The sequence below is a fragment of the Parus major genome, chromosome 2, assembly GCF_001522545.3.
Source record: "Parus major isolate Abel chromosome 2, Parus_major1.1, whole genome shotgun sequence".
Lineage (NCBI taxonomy): Eukaryota > Metazoa > Chordata > Aves > Passeriformes > Paridae > Parus > Parus major.
The window spans coordinates 68241954-68257913 of record NC_031769.1 but is presented as its reverse complement, the minus strand read 5'-3'; the positions used below and the strand labels follow the sequence as shown (position 1 = coordinate 68257913).

At 41.4% G+C, this 15960-nt stretch overlaps 1 protein-coding gene and 1 long non-coding RNA gene across 2 annotated transcripts in view; one reads left to right on the top strand and one right to left on the bottom strand.

Annotated features, from left to right (window-relative positions):
* The first annotated feature begins 310 nt into the window (after nt 1-310).
* On the top strand, nt 311-8472 carry LOC107214443 (ovalbumin-related protein Y-like). The gene is made up of 8 exons (XM_015649876.2): nt 311-2100; nt 3259-3443; nt 4121-4171; nt 4773-4901; nt 5648-5765; nt 5984-6126; nt 6457-6612; nt 7387-8472. Exons 2-8 carry the CDS (start codon nt 3276-3278, stop codon nt 7786-7788), a joined length of 1167 nt encoding a protein of 388 aa, XP_015505362.1. The 5' UTR covers nt 311-2100; nt 3259-3275; the 3' UTR covers nt 7789-8472.
* Nucleotides 5635-15960, bottom strand: part of LOC117243914 — a 19094-nt gene continuing 8768 nt past the window's right edge. The window contains exon 3 of the long non-coding RNA XR_004495995.1: nt 5635-5742. This is a non-coding gene — a long non-coding RNA (uncharacterized LOC117243914). The remainder of the gene's footprint in view (nt 5743-15960) is intronic.

Below are 15960 nucleotides of genomic sequence, written 5' to 3'. Positions count from 1 at the left end.
TCCAGCGCTGGAAAGTGCCGAGGCCCAGGCCCCGGTGGGCCCCAGGCCTGAGCTCCCGGGGTTTGGCTGGGTGTTCAGTCCAGAGCAGGCTTGTACAGATCCAAGAAAAAAAAACAAAGGTCCAGGGAACTCCTCTGCCTCAGCTAGCTAAAACTAACTAAAAGCCAGAGAGAAGCTCTGTCCCGCCGTCTGTCCGTGCTGCAGACACCACAGTCCCGGAGTGGGATGTGGGGGAGTGATGTTTTTCCTTAACACAAACTGTGAGCTTCTTCTTCCCCCTCTCTTGCTCTCAAAGCCAGTCTTAAAGGTGCAGAACTTAATATATAACATAAACCAGACGATTGGGGATACCAGTATCATAAAGTCACCCCAGGACACAAGGGTTGTAGTAGACTGGCCTGGACCACACACCTCACCATGTAAAGTACCAATGTGATGTAAATGCACCAGTCCAGACCGAACTCTTCATGGCTCCTATTGCATGAGCAACTTTAGCTGAATGGGATTATGAAGAGCTGTACTAGAGAGAAAATAAAGGACGATTCAGAGGCTTTCCTCTTGTGCAGACAACTAAAATGGTTAAAAAGTCCACCTCTGCTCTCCTGAAGCATAATTTGCTCTAGACAATTTCAGAGCCATTTTGTGTATTGACTTTGGATTTCTGTTTTAAAATTACGTGGCATTTAAGAGGTCAAAGCATTTTCTTTTATTGTCTGTCCATTCTTTTATTTCAAAGGAATTATGCAACTGGTTTCTGCCTGCAATTGTGTATTATGACTGTCTTGCAGACCATGAATGTTTCTTCAGCTGGTTTGTTCAGCTGTTGTGCCATGAAGTTGCTTGTGGAAGAATGTAAGAATGGTCTTGTAAGAATGGTCTCTGTATGTACAAAAGGCACATTTTGAACCTAGCATCTGGTGCTGTGACCTGTGGAAAAGAACAGCACACCTTAAACTACTCTTCAAAATTATAGCGGTGACTTCAAATCCTTTTCTGGTAGCATCTGACTAGGATCTAAATATCCTGATTCCTGAATTTAAAAAGATACAGAAATCTTGTCATATTTTCTCAACTTCTCTTCCCCTAACATATTTCCCATTAGTTCTGTAATTCTTCCCTGTATAGATGTGTTGAAATTGCTTTTGAAATTAATTAATATTGACAAATACTCTCACTGAGAGTTTTGTTCCACAGACTGTGACTATGTCTGAGTTCCTTGAGCTAGGTTGCTCTAGAATGAAAAACTGAGCTCTGTGAAACACTCTATCTGTAGTCTTTTACAATGCAGCAAGGGACACCAGGCAAATACATATAACTTCTTGCAGAAAAATCTACTTAAATTTTATTAAATATGGCAATAAACATTGAAAGGATAAGCTCTTTCTTATGTTCCTTGGTGGCAATTTTTTTCCATTCCTTAGGAAGTGCTATGGATTCTGGTGGGAAGAAAGACTGGTGATAATGGCAGTCCAGCCAACAATAGGAGAAAAGTTGCAATAAATACAGCCCTGCATATGCTGATCTTACCAAAATTTGTGAGTTCACAGAATGGTGATTCTGAGATGGATCTGGCCTGTCACTATTCAAGACAGAGGAATATTGAAGAAAATAAGACAAAATTCCTTGCAGACATTCTGAGAGACTGAATTCCTCACCATTCTTTTTTGTTTTATTTTCACAAGTTATGTTACATTATTTGCTGCCATAACCAAATCATACTTTCTATTCAAGTTTCAATAAATAGCCTTTATTTTTATTTTTGCTTCAGTCATTTTAATGTTCTCCTGTCTTTTCTGCAGTATGATGAAAAAATCTTCCTTTTTGGAAACTTTGAGTTAAAATAATTTCATTCAGGCTTTTTGTTTTGTTTTGTTTTGTTTTGTTGTTTGGGTTTTTTTTTGTTTCAAAGAATGGACTTATTCCAAGTAAAAGTTCATGTCTGACATTGAACTCCATCCATCACTTTATTGGGTAAACACAAAACAGGCAGCACGGGGCGTGTCACAAGATAACACAAGATATATTTCATGGGGTTCGTCAAGTCTGCCCCAAGTACAGCTGAGAAGCTGTGCTCTACCTTTCCCTGGTGAATTTGATAAGGTAAGCATTTCTTTCAATTATGATTTAATTTCTAATCTGCAAGATAAAAGCCGATTTTCTTTTACAATACTTCTAATTGCATTGATGTAACCTCATGTTTGTGGCCTTCAATATCAATTAAGAAATTAATTATCACAGGATGCCTTCTGCAGAAACCTTACCTACCTTCAGATGTATCTTCTGTATTATTTTGCTGCTTCACAGTCTGCCATGCATAAGTCAAAGTATTTGTATTTGTGAACTAATGTATTTATGAATTAATAGTTTTGTTTATTAATTCTTCCACATTGAAAAGCTGGTGATAAGTTAAACAGACTTTCTTCCTTCTTCCTCGATTGCTTTAATTTTTCATTTAATATTAAAAGACAAAACTGAATTTGTTTAAATTCCAGGGGTCATGTAAGATATTCTATGGATGAAATCAAGGAGTGCAGAATGCTCAAATGATCCCATCATTCCACAGCTCTGTGTTATCTTTAATGTTACATTTTCAAAGATAAATGACAACAACCCCCCCCCCCTCCACACCACCACCCCAAGTATTTGCTTCATGAATCTGTTTCTTCACTAAGAACATAAACGGAGCTTAAAGCCTAAAATATAATAGTAAGCAGAGAAGGTAAATAATAAAAATTCTACCTCATGTCACCCATGAAATCAGTTTAATTTAGAAAGAGAAGGAGCACCCATTCAATCAGGGGAACAGTCAGATGCATTGTTGTTCAAATTATCTCACATTAAGAGATGACTGTGACATGAAAATATTGATTCCATAGGGTCTGTGATACATATGGCAAAGTACCCTGGATTTTGTTCTCTAGCAGCTACACAGGGAAACAAATTGCTTGAAGATCCTTGAGACTTTAAGTTAAAAGTGACATAAACACTCTACTGTTGCATTAGACTTCAAAGTACTGTATTTTCTAGTCTGTGTTTGCACAGCTGGCAGATGTCCATGACTTTGATTGCTCATGAATCCAAAAGCATGTCTGCCTTTTAAATCCACGCCACTATTTAAATGGCGTGGATTTAATCCACAGTTCTGTCTGCTAAAAAAAACCCTGTGCACTAAGTTTGGGGTTCATGTGCACTGAATTTTTTTGTATTACAATTGACCTATTTCACCACAATGTGTCAGACTCTTTCTGTTTCCTTCAGACGACAGGGATTTCACAATGGGCTCCATCAGCGCAGCAAATGCAGAATTTTGTCTTGACGTATTCAAAGAGGTGAAACTTCACCGCAGCAATGAGAATGTGCTCTTTTCCTCCCTGAGCATGCTTTCAACCCTGGCCCTGGTGTATATGGGAGCAAGGGGTAAGACTCAGTCCCAGATGGAGAAGGTAAGTTACTTACCTTTACTTAGTAAAGTGACCTCTACTTGTGCTATTTGTCCCTTCTCAGTAACATCACTGAAAAAATATTATCCACTGATGAGGTTCTCACCTGTTTCAGTGCACAAGAACTAAGCCAACATCACAAAATGGACAACTGAATCAAGATATATATATATATATTTTCTATATATAGAAAATACTAATAAAAAAGGTGTATATTTTCAATATAACAGGCAGTTGACTTAAACTTAAAAAATAATCTCAGGGACAATAGCAAAATAGATTACCAGTCAGGCAATTTTAAGAATTTTAAATTCTGACAAGTTCCAAATGATGTAATCAGATTTTCTTTTTTTAATATCTATATAAAAGATAAATCCCAGAAAGACAGGAAGACAGAATATTTTTATATTTTTAGCAATCCATAATATGTAACTCAATTAATTTCTATACATTCACTATAAAAAAATATAATCTAAGCAAAGTATTTACAGTTTCCAAGAAGGTCACAGAGGGAATAGACCTGTTGCAAGCTCACCTGTAAATTTTCAGTTAATCTATTTTCTCAGCATTTTTTTTTCTGAGCCAACAGGTTTTTTTACACAAGCAACATGTGTAAATCTCAAATTCACATTATTTTTGATCATGCTTCTCATTTCTACCATTGGTATTTTCTCTTGCAGGTTCTTCACTTTGATAATGTTACAGGAGACAGAGACATTTCTGACTCCCAGGTAGAGAAATAACTTAATTTTCCTATCTGTCTTATTTTCTCCTCAGAATGAAAGTAGAACTTTTCTGTCTCTCCTCCTGGCAGCTTCAGACCCTGACAAAAACTACAGTAATGGCCTCAAACCAAGGGGATCTGTGGAGGGAAGGAGGGAGGGTGTGATTCACCTGTTTTTTAAATAACATAGAAAGACAGCAGGTTGCTTATCTTGCACCAGAACAAGTAATGGTGTGGGAAGAATGCCTTGGGCACCAGGGTGTCTTCCCAGGCAAGTGCTGTTGCAGGATGAGTGAAGAGGGCTCAGTACCTAGAGCCAGGGTACAGCAGTTTGATTTTCAGCTGGGCAGGAAGATGATGAGCAGAGTCCAGAAGTCTCAGTGACAGGAACTCAACTGCATCTTTTAAAAAGCACATTTCAGGGGATTTGTCTTGACAAGGATGAATTGGCCAGTTCAAAGCACCACCACCACAGCACTGTCTGTCCCAATGGCGACAGTCTGTGGGGGAAGACTGCCCTGTGGCATCACTCTTAACTGAAAGGGACAATACTTTAGGATCCTGTTTCCTTATGCAATCTATCTTCTTTTCTCATGTCATCACCTCAGTGTGGCACTGCTGAGTACATCCACAAATCATTCAAGGATCTTCTCTCAGACATTGGCCGGCAAAATGCTACTTACTCACTCAGGATTGCTGACAGACTCTATATCGAAAAAACATACCCTATTCTTCAGGTGAGTTATACTGTGAACTGACTCCCATGAGATTTCCTGTAAATCCCCTGTGATTCTGCCCTAGAGATGCACCACCAACAATAGCCCACTCTGCTGAAGAAGAGATGCTGGTGAGCCATCAGGAGATCTGGTACAGAATGAGTTTGGACCTTTCTGTGCCTATCAGATGAAGGCAAAAATATAGTCGCATAAAGTAGCCTATATTGAAAATCACAGGGAGTAATCAAGATTGCTGTTAATTTACTAGAAAAATGGCTTTTAATGAAAAATGTTAACTTTTAAGGGAAATTAAATAAACTTTATTACTTGAAATAATGAAAACTGAAGTTGTCACTAGCTTTCCTAGAGAAAATCTTTGCTTTTCAAATCTAAGAATGTGAGAACACAATATTCAAAACCCTAAAGAGTGAACACAAAGAGGAGACAAACATTTTCTGTCCTTAGAAATGTTTGTTAAACTGAGGCTATACTGGTAAAACAAAGGAAATGTATCAAAATTTTAACTTATAACCCTGTCTCATCAAAAAGTGCCAGACCAATATATGTGAAGCAATCTTTCTTGTACAGCTTTAAGATTCAGTTACAGGAAGACAGCTGTGACTGATATGTTCAGTGTCTGACATGTTCAAACCCAGGAGTAAACATTCACTGTTCCTTAAAACATTCTGCTTTATTTCACAATCTTGCTTTACACATCCATATAATTCCAAGTTCTCATCTGACAACTGTAACCCTTCTGCTTATAGGAATACATAAAGTGTGCACAGAAATTCTACAAGGCAGAGCTGGAAGAAGTTGACTTCAAAACAGCTGCAGAGGAAGCACGACAGATCATCAATTCCTGGGTGGAAAAAGAGACAAATGGTAAGGACTGAAAAATGAGTAGCAGGTATTTTCCCTCACCTACCATAAACTATATCTTTGTCTTCTTCTCCTCACAATCTTCAGAAAAGGTGGGTCAAGCAAGAGCTGGTTGCTTATTGCTATGAAAATGAAACTCCCCAACATTGGCAAGATTTGTGCACACCAGAGGAGCTGTACCTTACAGCTTGTCTTATCTCTGCCCTGTCTCTTTCTTAAAGGACGTATCCAAGACCTCATTGTGTCAGACTCTATTGATCTCAATACTGCGTTGGTCTTTGTGAATGTCATTTACTTCAAAGGGATATGGAAAACTGCATTTAAAAAAGAAGACACTGAGGAAGAGCCTTTCAATGTGACCGAGGTAGGAGGGTACAGACACACTTCTGGCCAGGGCATCTGTTGGCTCACACAGCCAGAAGTTTGGGTGTTACAAATACCTTTAACAGGTCGGGTGATATAGCTGAGTCCCTCATTGTCAGTGTCTGGGCCTAACAACAAGTAGTGTTTGCAGGATTTGTGTCTGACCAGGATTCCAGGGCACACAAGCAGGCAAGAGAAGAAAATGGAGACACAGTTCTTCTCAAAGGCAGTGTGATTGAAGATTGAGTCCTGTCCTTTCAAAGTACATTTGTCTGACCACAGAAAAAGATTGCTGCTCCCACATCACATCATCTCATTTTTGTTTTTGCAGCAAGAGAGCAGACCAGTGCAAATGATGCATCAGAACAACACCTTCAAAGTGGGAAGAGTGGCTGAAGACAAAATTAAGATCTTGGAGCTTCCATACACCAGTGGAGAGCTGAGCCTGTTGGTGCTGCTGCCTGACGACATCTCTGGCCTGGCACAGGTATGGCCTGGCAGTGCAAGCAGAAGAATTATGACTTCAGTGGGGCTTGGCTACTGTCAGACTTTTGCTGTCCATTGACATCCCAGCTTCCCACCCTACGGCTGTGCTGGGCAGGCAGGGGAGCACAAAATCTGTCCAGGTGCTCAGGCAGAGCCTCTTAGGAGAGTCCTGAGCTCAGTTTTATAAAACGAAGGTAAAGCATTGTAGTGCTGCTGCAGCCCTGCAGAAGAGGATGTTGCTATATGCACCAAGTTCCATTGGGTATCAGAAGCAGGCAAGGTAGCAGTATTTTTTTATCCCTGTGAGTGATTTCAAATTTTTGCTGAAGGAAAAAAGTTTATCCTAGGAGAAATAAAAAATGAAAGTGATGAATAAAGCATTCCAAATGCTGACTAAAAGGAAAATGAGAAAAGTAACATTAGAAAGGAATAAAGTTGAGGAAAGGGATCAATAAAATATCTTCCAAGAGGAAGAGTTTTAGGGCAAATTTGATTTGATGTTTTCAAAAACTGTATTTTTACACAAAAATACTTGATCTGATGAAGAAATTTTCACATTAAAAACTTTTAAGGAACTTCCTCAAGACTGACAGATGATATAGGCTCCATAGTCCGGAGGAAGCATACAGGAAAAATGAGTGTCTTTAAGAACAAGTACCAGTTCTGTTGTGTGCATAAAGTAAATGGATACGGCCAGTAACAAGTGGTAAAAACACAGCTTTGAAGGCCATTGAACTTTTGTCTCAGACATTTCATTTCCTGCCTCTCTTTGTAGCTGGAGAACAAAATCAGCTATGAAAAACTCATGGAGTGGACCAGTCCCAAGGTGATGGAGAAGAAGAGGGTGAGAGTGTACCTCCCACGCATGAAGATTGAGGAGAAATATAACCTCACATCTGTCTTGACATCCTTGGGTATGACCGATCTGTTCAGCCCCTCAGCCAACCTCTCTGGCATCTCTTCAGCAGAGAGCCTGAGGATATCTGAGGCCATCCACGAGGCATACGTGGAAGTCACTGAAGAGGGCACTGAGGCAGGTGGCTCAGAGGTTGTGACCGGAGAGATCCAACAGTCCTCTGAGGTTGAAGAGTTCAGGGCTGACCACCCATTCCTTTTCTTCATCAAACACAATCCAAGTGACATGATCATCCTCTTTGGTAGATTTTGTTCTCCCTAAGGAGAAAAAGGGCTGGAAATAATGCTTGCCTATCCCTAAGAAACAGACCTGCTTTACTCTAGTATAATATCATCTCTTCACTATCTCTAAGTGGAAAGCCATCAATACCTAGAGAGATATTCCTGAAGAAGTGTGTGACTTTTCAGATCTTTGGGTGCAGATATTTCTGTTACACAAGTTGTACTTACGACTTATATCCAGGAATAAATGAGAACTTACAAGAGGTAGCTTAGAAATATTTTCCCTCGTGATTGAATAACTTAAGACTCAGGACCAGTGTTTTGATTCTTGTGAGAGATTCTGACACTGATATTGAGTCTGTTTTTTCTATAGGAGTTCTCTGAAATAAACACAGTTTTTAGAATAATCCTCTTCCTTTCTGTTGAACTCCTTGGGCAACCATCCTTGAACTGATGCCTGGACAACTTGCAGACAAAATTCTTAATTTTAGCAAATCATTCTTCTTTGAGTATTGCATTTGTGTTTCTTTGTGATGCACATACTGTAAGGCTAAGGTCTCTTGTTTTGAGGGGGCATACAGAAAGTTTACCATTTCTTCTTAAATCATCATCTCCAAACACATCACCTTCCTGACTGTTTCCCATCTTCATTCCTGGCACATGTCATTGACTTGTGAATGGCAATTGTTGGTCCTTCTATTTATTCTAATAAAAGCATTGCAAACTAAACATGTCTCTACCTGTTTTGGTTTACAGTACCACACAACCAAAATATGTGATAGAGTGGGTAATGGTTGTGACGGGGTTTAGACTAGGATTTAGATTCTACTTTCAAAACCAAAATGTACCTATATATGAAGTCATTAAAGAGCCTAACTTTTTTTTTCTAAAATTCTGCGTTTAAGCAAGATAAGCCCTACAGCTCCTCTTTTTACCTTGTGCTCATATGGATATATGACATATCAAATAACTCAGTTTATTTTAATCTGCTATCATATTTCCAGATAGTTTTAAAAGATTTCTGCTAATTATTGTCAGTAAATACATTGAGGAACTGTCTAAGAGATACAGCTTGAAAAACATGAGAAAAGTATTTTTCTTAAAAGGTGGACTACCTCAGCTGTCTTATACCCACAAGAACCACACAAGGAAAACTTTGTTACTTACTTTTGATAACATAATCCCCTAGAGACATTATTTTCTATTTCAGAGTCTTCAGGGGGAAGGTTCTTCAGGGTGCAGTTTATTCAATTGAAAGACTTATTAGTGTTAACCACTTATTTAAGCAATCTTCCCTCTGCTGGCATTCACATGCAGGACTGCAAATGACAGTACTTTAAGAGTGCTTAAAAGAGGGAAGCACTTGGCAGTATTTGGAGCTATATCAAACATTTTTGAAGTCAGTATTAAATATAACTTGAAATGATGACTACAGGAAAACACATCTTTTTGATTGCTGTGAAGCCTATGGGAGAGCTGCAAATACTGGTCTTCCCAAGACATTTATCAAGGATTAGACACAGTTAACACAAGTATTCAAGCAAAAAAATACTTCTTTTTATATATGCAATTTCAAGGTTTACTGTGCGTATTGGGTTCTACTTCCCTTATAACCTAAAGCAGCAAACAGTTTTGCTACAACTGAAACAAAAAAAAAAAAGGCAGAATATATAAAATACTGTTCTAAGGGGCAGAGGGTGAAAGTTTATGTACAGTTATAAATCTGTTATTAAACTGAAACAACCAGATCTGTCACTCTGCACTTTCTAGGTGAAAATGAAATTAATATTTATTGAATTATATAACACGAATATAAAAAAATAACTATTCTCTTGTTTATTTGTTCCTTTGCTTGATGATTATTTTAAAGAAAAGAAATTGAGAAAATAAATGGTAATGAAATGGTAAATGGTTTCTTAAAACTACATATGAGAGAGGTCCACCTAATGTCCTCACAAGTATTTGGCTCATTTTACATTAGGCCGTTAGGTGTCACTAGGGATACAAAATGATGCCTCAAGTCTTCTGACAGGCTGTTGAAAACTAGTTTTGGGAGCTTAATGTAGGTTCCAATTTTGTTCTTATTTTTTTTGCAAGCAGATAATTATGATCAATACAGTGAAAATGTAGACTGGTGGCACTGGGCTTGAAACCCAGCCATTTTTGAAGAAAAAGACAGGAATATTATTTGGTGAAAAATCAGAGACATTTTAAGATGTCTGTGTCCTGGAAAAAAGATCATGGTTAAACACTATAGAATGTATAGAGCTGTTTTGTTTATGAAAGAGAAACCATCCTCCAAAAAGAGGCTAAAATCAGAGGTAAAAGTGCAGATTCAGCAAGGCTGGATAAGATCCATAGCCCTGGGCTGGGCCCAGTACTGCCCTTGTGTGTTGCTGGGCTGGGCTGGCAGGACCCGCTGCAAAGGCACTGCCTTGGTCAGTGTGGCTGCTGCAGCTCCCATGGGAAGCAATTCTGAAAAGACCAGTGTGGAGGGTGTTACAAAGGGATGAGGGAAGAGCAGCTGTGTGGAGAGCAAACACTGCCTGCTGCTTCACAGGTATGAAGTCCAGCAAGAATTTAATAACATGAATCCCAGCTCCCTCAAAGTCTAGGTATTGTCCTACAGTTCTTTTTGCTCCCTGGCAGCATCACTGAAGCTGGTATGTCAATAAACTGTCATCTGTCCATTCACTACACTCCATTTTCACTACATGCCATGTTGTTCTGGATTTACAGTACTGCCAGGGGTCTGTGGAACAAAATTAGACACATGCACAGGGCAGCATTTGAAATGCTGTGTGAACTGAGTGTGCCTTTCCTTCTCATGTCATTTGGAGAAGGGTTGGATGTGACGTATCTTCCCTGCCCTTTGGGGAAAGCAAATTTCTGAGATCATTCCATATCCCTCTCCATATATGATTTGTGAGAGAGGGCTCCAGTCTCTTAAGCAAACCAAATCCATGGCTCAAGGCACAAGATTTAGCAGGCATGTGCTTTAACCATTGTTTCTAGAGGAAGTGCGGGACCTCACAGATGATCCCAAACTGGCACCCTGTGATGATGCTGCTGGCATATCCTTGTCTTTATCTTGATGTGAAGCCACATTTTTCTTTTAGTATACTTTCTTTCATCAGTAGAAATGATAAACAGAACATATGTAAAAAAGTGTAAAGATCACACCAGTGAACATCTTCATTCGTGGGATATGCAGAGTGTGCTCAATAGAGTTCCCTCAATAAAGATCCATCCAGCGCTGCACCACTTTGGGATCTGACCGCTGGAAGGGACATGAAATTGTCTATGCTCTCTCCTTTTCCCCTCACATGTAATTTCTAATAAAATACACTTTAATAATTTTCTTACTAGTGTCCAAAATGAACACTTGCAGTGTCCATCTTGCTGAGGTTCATGCCCAGGCAAAGGCATGCAAACCAGCAAGGACCAGTCAGGAGACTCCACTTAAATTCTTCTCTTGAGTGAGAGGGATGTAGACCCCCATGGAGGCATCTCACAGCTCTGCCACAAACAGTGCCCTGATTCACAGCTTGGAAGCTGCTTTGCATGTCCCACACAGTCAAACTCTTATGAGAGGGATGATCTCAAGGCTAGAGGTTTCTGAAGTCCTGAGTGTTATGGAGGCAGTGTCAGGGGTTGCCTATTCAGTATATCTTCTGACACAGGAACTTAATGGTATTAAAAGAGGTTAGTAGAAAGCAGTTTAAAAACCCCAGCACATAGAGGTAGCTGACAACAAACAGCTGAATGATGGAATTAATGGTCAAAGAATGAAGAAGATGATAAAATTTCACATGATTTTAAAGGGAAACTGGAAAAAAAAACATGGAAGATAAATCAATTGAGAGGTAGTAAATATATAGAAAATACCATCAGCTATTTAAGTTCCAGGACTGACAAGAGCCAGTGTTAGGACCCTGAAAGCACTACCAGCTTCAGCAGGAGATTTCCTCAACACCCTCTGCAGATGGGTCTGGAGCCTGTATTGGGCACTATGGAACCATTTGTGAAAGGACATGAACTGACCTTGGCCAATTGCAGCAGACCTTGTAATGAATGAACTCGGTGTACGCCAAAATTCCAGTCAGAGGGAGCATATAGCACCTCTGCTTGAGTGTAATTAAGAGAGAGTGAACAGAGACATGTGACAGATGTGTTTGGAGAAACAAAAGAGAGAAGACATGGGCATGTAAATAAAGAGGGGGATGTTATTTAGAGCACAGCTGAAGGCACACTCTTGGGAGTCGCTTCTGGGGCATTGCAGCCACAGGCAGCTCATGCCAGGGCAGTGATACACCAGAGGGACTGCTGCCTGCTGGTGACTGATGCTGAAGCAAGGACATCCCTGTGGAACTGCAGCTCCTGAAGCAGACTAGAGCACAGGATAAAAGTGAGCAGAAACATCTGGAAGATATAAACAGTCATACCCCAATCACAACCTCTTCCATTGCTTGCTGCTTCACCAAAGGGACTGGTGAGCACTGAGTGTAAAAAGGAAGCTGAAACTACTAAGCATAAGAAACCTTTAGTATTGAAGTGAAATGTGGGGTAGCAGGATGAAAGGTCTGTTTCATAGTTTGTTACATTGATTTTGTCAGCTCCCAAATAAACAACAAAAATTTAATGTCAATCAGCAAGAAATTAAATGAAACTCCGCAAGCTGAAGCTGTTGTCCAAGAAAAGCCTGTTTCAGCCTAGACATAGTGCTGAAGTACACTGCAGGTTCCTGTCTCCAGTTCTACCTCCTGACAGACCTCAGTCCTAAGCCTTGTAGCCTTGTCTCCAGGCCCATCTCTTTTGCTCATAAGTATATGACAGAGCTCTGAGTGCACTAACAAATTAGTAATAGTCCTGCTCAGCCATACCTGGAGTCTCTCCCACACCTGTGACCCCAGGAGCTCTAAGGTAAGTGCTGGACTTTCAGTTCCCATCTGTATTACATCATTGGTGTGTCAGTCTCCAACTCAAACACAGCTGTGCCCATTCCTGGCCAAGGACTCCTAATGTGACCTTGGTCCTGCCTTGTGATCACCAGACCTGGACCTACCTCTGCTGTGTGAATTGACTTTGTGGTCAATGTTGTCTTTGCACCTGCCTCAGCCATGATGTTGCCTTATGATCCAGATCGCCTGTGATCTCCAGGCCTGCTCTGCTCAGCTGCTGAGCCCTAGCTGGTGAGGCATGATCTAGCTGTGGCATCCCCCTTACCTCCTGGTTTGTTCCTTGGGTTTTAACTTGGGAAAAGCTGGCCCTTGCTGCTTCCTGACAGTGAGCTCAGTCCTCCCTGAGCCCTCTGCTGAGCACCGAGGAGCCTGGGTCTCAGGTCACACAGGGCCTTATCCTTACAAACCTTCCTGATCTCCACAAAGCACCCACTCATTACTTAGAGCCAGACTCCTGAGTGAACCTCCTTCCACCCAGCCAGACCATCCTTCCTGGCTTATTCCTGACCAGCCTTGGTCCTGTTAGGGTGGTCTGATCATCTCACTCAGTTCCTGACCTCTTGTGCCATGTCCATTTCCTATCCACTGCCCCTGTCCCTGCCCTGTGTCCCCCAAAACAGCCCCCTAACACCCTACAGCCACGGGGGCACTGAAGTGAGTCCCTCCAGAGTGCAGGTCTCCCTAAGGAGCAAGGGCATGCTCACCTCAGAGGGGAGGCTGCTGGTCCAAGCCCTGAAGGCCCTAGAAGCCCTCAGTGGCCTTGATCTTCCAAGGGACCTCTCCCACCTGCTCAGAGCCCAGGATCCCATGCTACCCCCTTGCCCCAGGCCATCAGTGTGCCTCATCACATCAGGGGCTGTTCTGTTCCCCTCAGTCCTGCCCTGCATGGCCATGGGCCTCCTTAAGACCAACTTGTGCGCTCATTTCCTGGCTTGAGCTTGAGCCTACTCTGTCACTATTGACCTGCCTGGTAGTCACTGGATCTGACTACAGCCCTCACTTGTGAAGAGATTCCCCAGCTTGGTTTTGGACATGCCCTGTCACTTATATTGCCTCATGTTCTGAAGGCTTGGTTGGACCAGTCACCCTTGCAGGGTCTGTCCTGTTTCCCTTGCTCAGGTGCTATGGGGCTGGGCCCTTGTCATTGAGCCTCCCATTCCACAGGCAGCAACCAGCTCTCATTGCTCCCTAACCCTAGGCTCTGGAAACAGACTATGGCCCTGGCTCTCCTCTTGCTGTGTCCACGGATGTTGATGGACCCTGTTACTGACATTTGGTTCTGCTTCCCTGTGGTCAGATAATGTGGTGTGGCACCCAACAGTGAGGGCACTGTCCTCTCTGGAGGCTGATTCTTGGCCCAGCTCACTGTCCTCATGGAGCAGCCCTGCTCCTGCTGCTTCTCTCAGTAGAGACAATTTTCCACTCAAAATATTGCCTGCTTACTCAGCCTATAGCTTTCCAATGTGACTACAAGGATATTCTGGGAGTTCATCCTGAAGGCCTTACTAAAGTCAGGTGTACAATATCCTCTGCTCTCCCTTTGTTTATACAACAAGCTGTCACATCCTAGATGCCAATGATGTTTTTCAGGAGAGATTTGTCCTTGGTAAATCTGTGTTGGTTTTCCCCATCATCTTTAATTCCTTCATGTGTCTCAAAAGGTTCCTGGGAGGCTTTGCTTGGAAGCCTTCTGCAGGGATTTGAGCTTGAATATGACTGTACACCAGGGCGTTAGTGACCCACATAGTACTTGACAGGAGAAGGCACAGGCTTGAGCTTGCTGAATGTGGAGGTTGGCTCTCCATCCTGTGCTGTCCTGCACATTGCCCTGGGCTGCAGCATGAACTTTGTGTGCAAGTCAGAAGGGAGGAACCTGTAGATAGCTCCCACTTGGCATGAGTGACTGCATTCCCTGCATCCTTGCATTTATCATGAAGTGAAGCAGCAAGGTTTCATGTGAACTTTTTTCTCAGAAGAAATTGTTTTCTTCTTTAAAAATTCCTGCCAGAGCTCTAAAGACCAAAGTGTCAGTGAATACCCATCTCCCTGGATGCCATTCCTTGACTGGTGATCTTTTGAATGCTGCACAGTTTGGGGTTCCCTGCAGCTAAGGGAATATCACAGAATCATAGAATCAACCAGGTTGGAAAAGACCTTTGAGATAATCAAGTCCAACCTATGGCCTAAGACCACCATGTCAACTAGACCATGGCACTAGACCATAACCACTCTTTTCTTAAACACTTCCAGGTACGGTGGCTCTACCACCTCCCTGGGCAGCCCATTCCAATGTCCAATCACCTTTTCTGTGAAGAATTTCTTCCTAATGTCAAACCTAAATCTCCCCTGGTGAAGCTTAAGAGTGTGTCCTCTTGTCCTATTCCTAGTTACCTGGGAGAAGAGGCCGATCCTCATCTGGCTACAACCTCCTTTGAGGTAGTTGCAGTGAGTGACAATAAAAATTATATATATTATCCTCTTTTTCCTTTCAGTGTTAGCTGTAATAAATAGTATTTTAAGCAGTATCTTAGAGACTGTGTCTTGACACAGATCATAATGAGTACTAATTAGTGCCTTCAGCAGTGCACCACTTCTTTTCAGTGACCACAGAGACCTGTAGTCTCCTCAATTCTCCTCCTTTTTCTTTCTGAAAATTAGTCACTTTTCCAAATCATCAGGAATCTTCTCCAATCTTCCTGACTTTTCTTTAGTTTTCATTTTTCTGTTCTACCTAAAGAAACTTTTCTTACTGTCCTTCACATCCCTTGTCAGTTTTCCTTCCAGCACAATTTTTGCTTTCCAGATTCCATCCCTGCATGCATGGTGAAAGTTTCTATACTCCTGCCTGGTGAACTCTCCTTGCTTTCAGCTCCTGTACACTTGCTTTTTGCATTTGGTCTTGGACAGAATGAAATCACCTTTACCATCAGAGACATGTTGCTTCCACAGAAGGATATGTGGCACGTATGGAAGTAAGGCAAAAGCTTTTCATGTATGAGAGGCTAAAACTCATTCAACCACAGTGAGGATGTTTTTCAAGTTCTGAGTCAGACTCCCATCCAACTCATTGCTGGTCTGTGGGATGTGATAATTGAAAATTATTCTATGAAGGTCCCATCAACTTATGTCAGGGGGAGCAGCAAGAAATCCATGGGAGAGCAGTAAGAAATCATCATTTCTACAATGATGTCTAAGCCTGTGTCAGGTTGAAATGAATAAAGGTATGTAAGACGTCATATGGGATATTGCAA

Excerpts from the sequence above, each read along its gene's own strand:
- LOC107214443 (XM_015649876.2), top strand. The coding sequence starts at position 3,276 with ATGGGCTCCATCAGCGCAGCAAATGCAGAATTTTGTCTTGACGTATTC. Across the intron at positions 5,766-5,983 it reads GGTGGAAAAAGAGACAAATG|GACGTATCCAAGACCTCATT; the intron begins GTAAGGACTGAA and ends TCTTTCTTAAAG. Across the intron at positions 6,613-7,386 it reads ACATCTCTGGCCTGGCACAG|CTGGAGAACAAAATCAGCTA; the intron begins GTATGGCCTGGC and ends CTCTCTTTGTAG.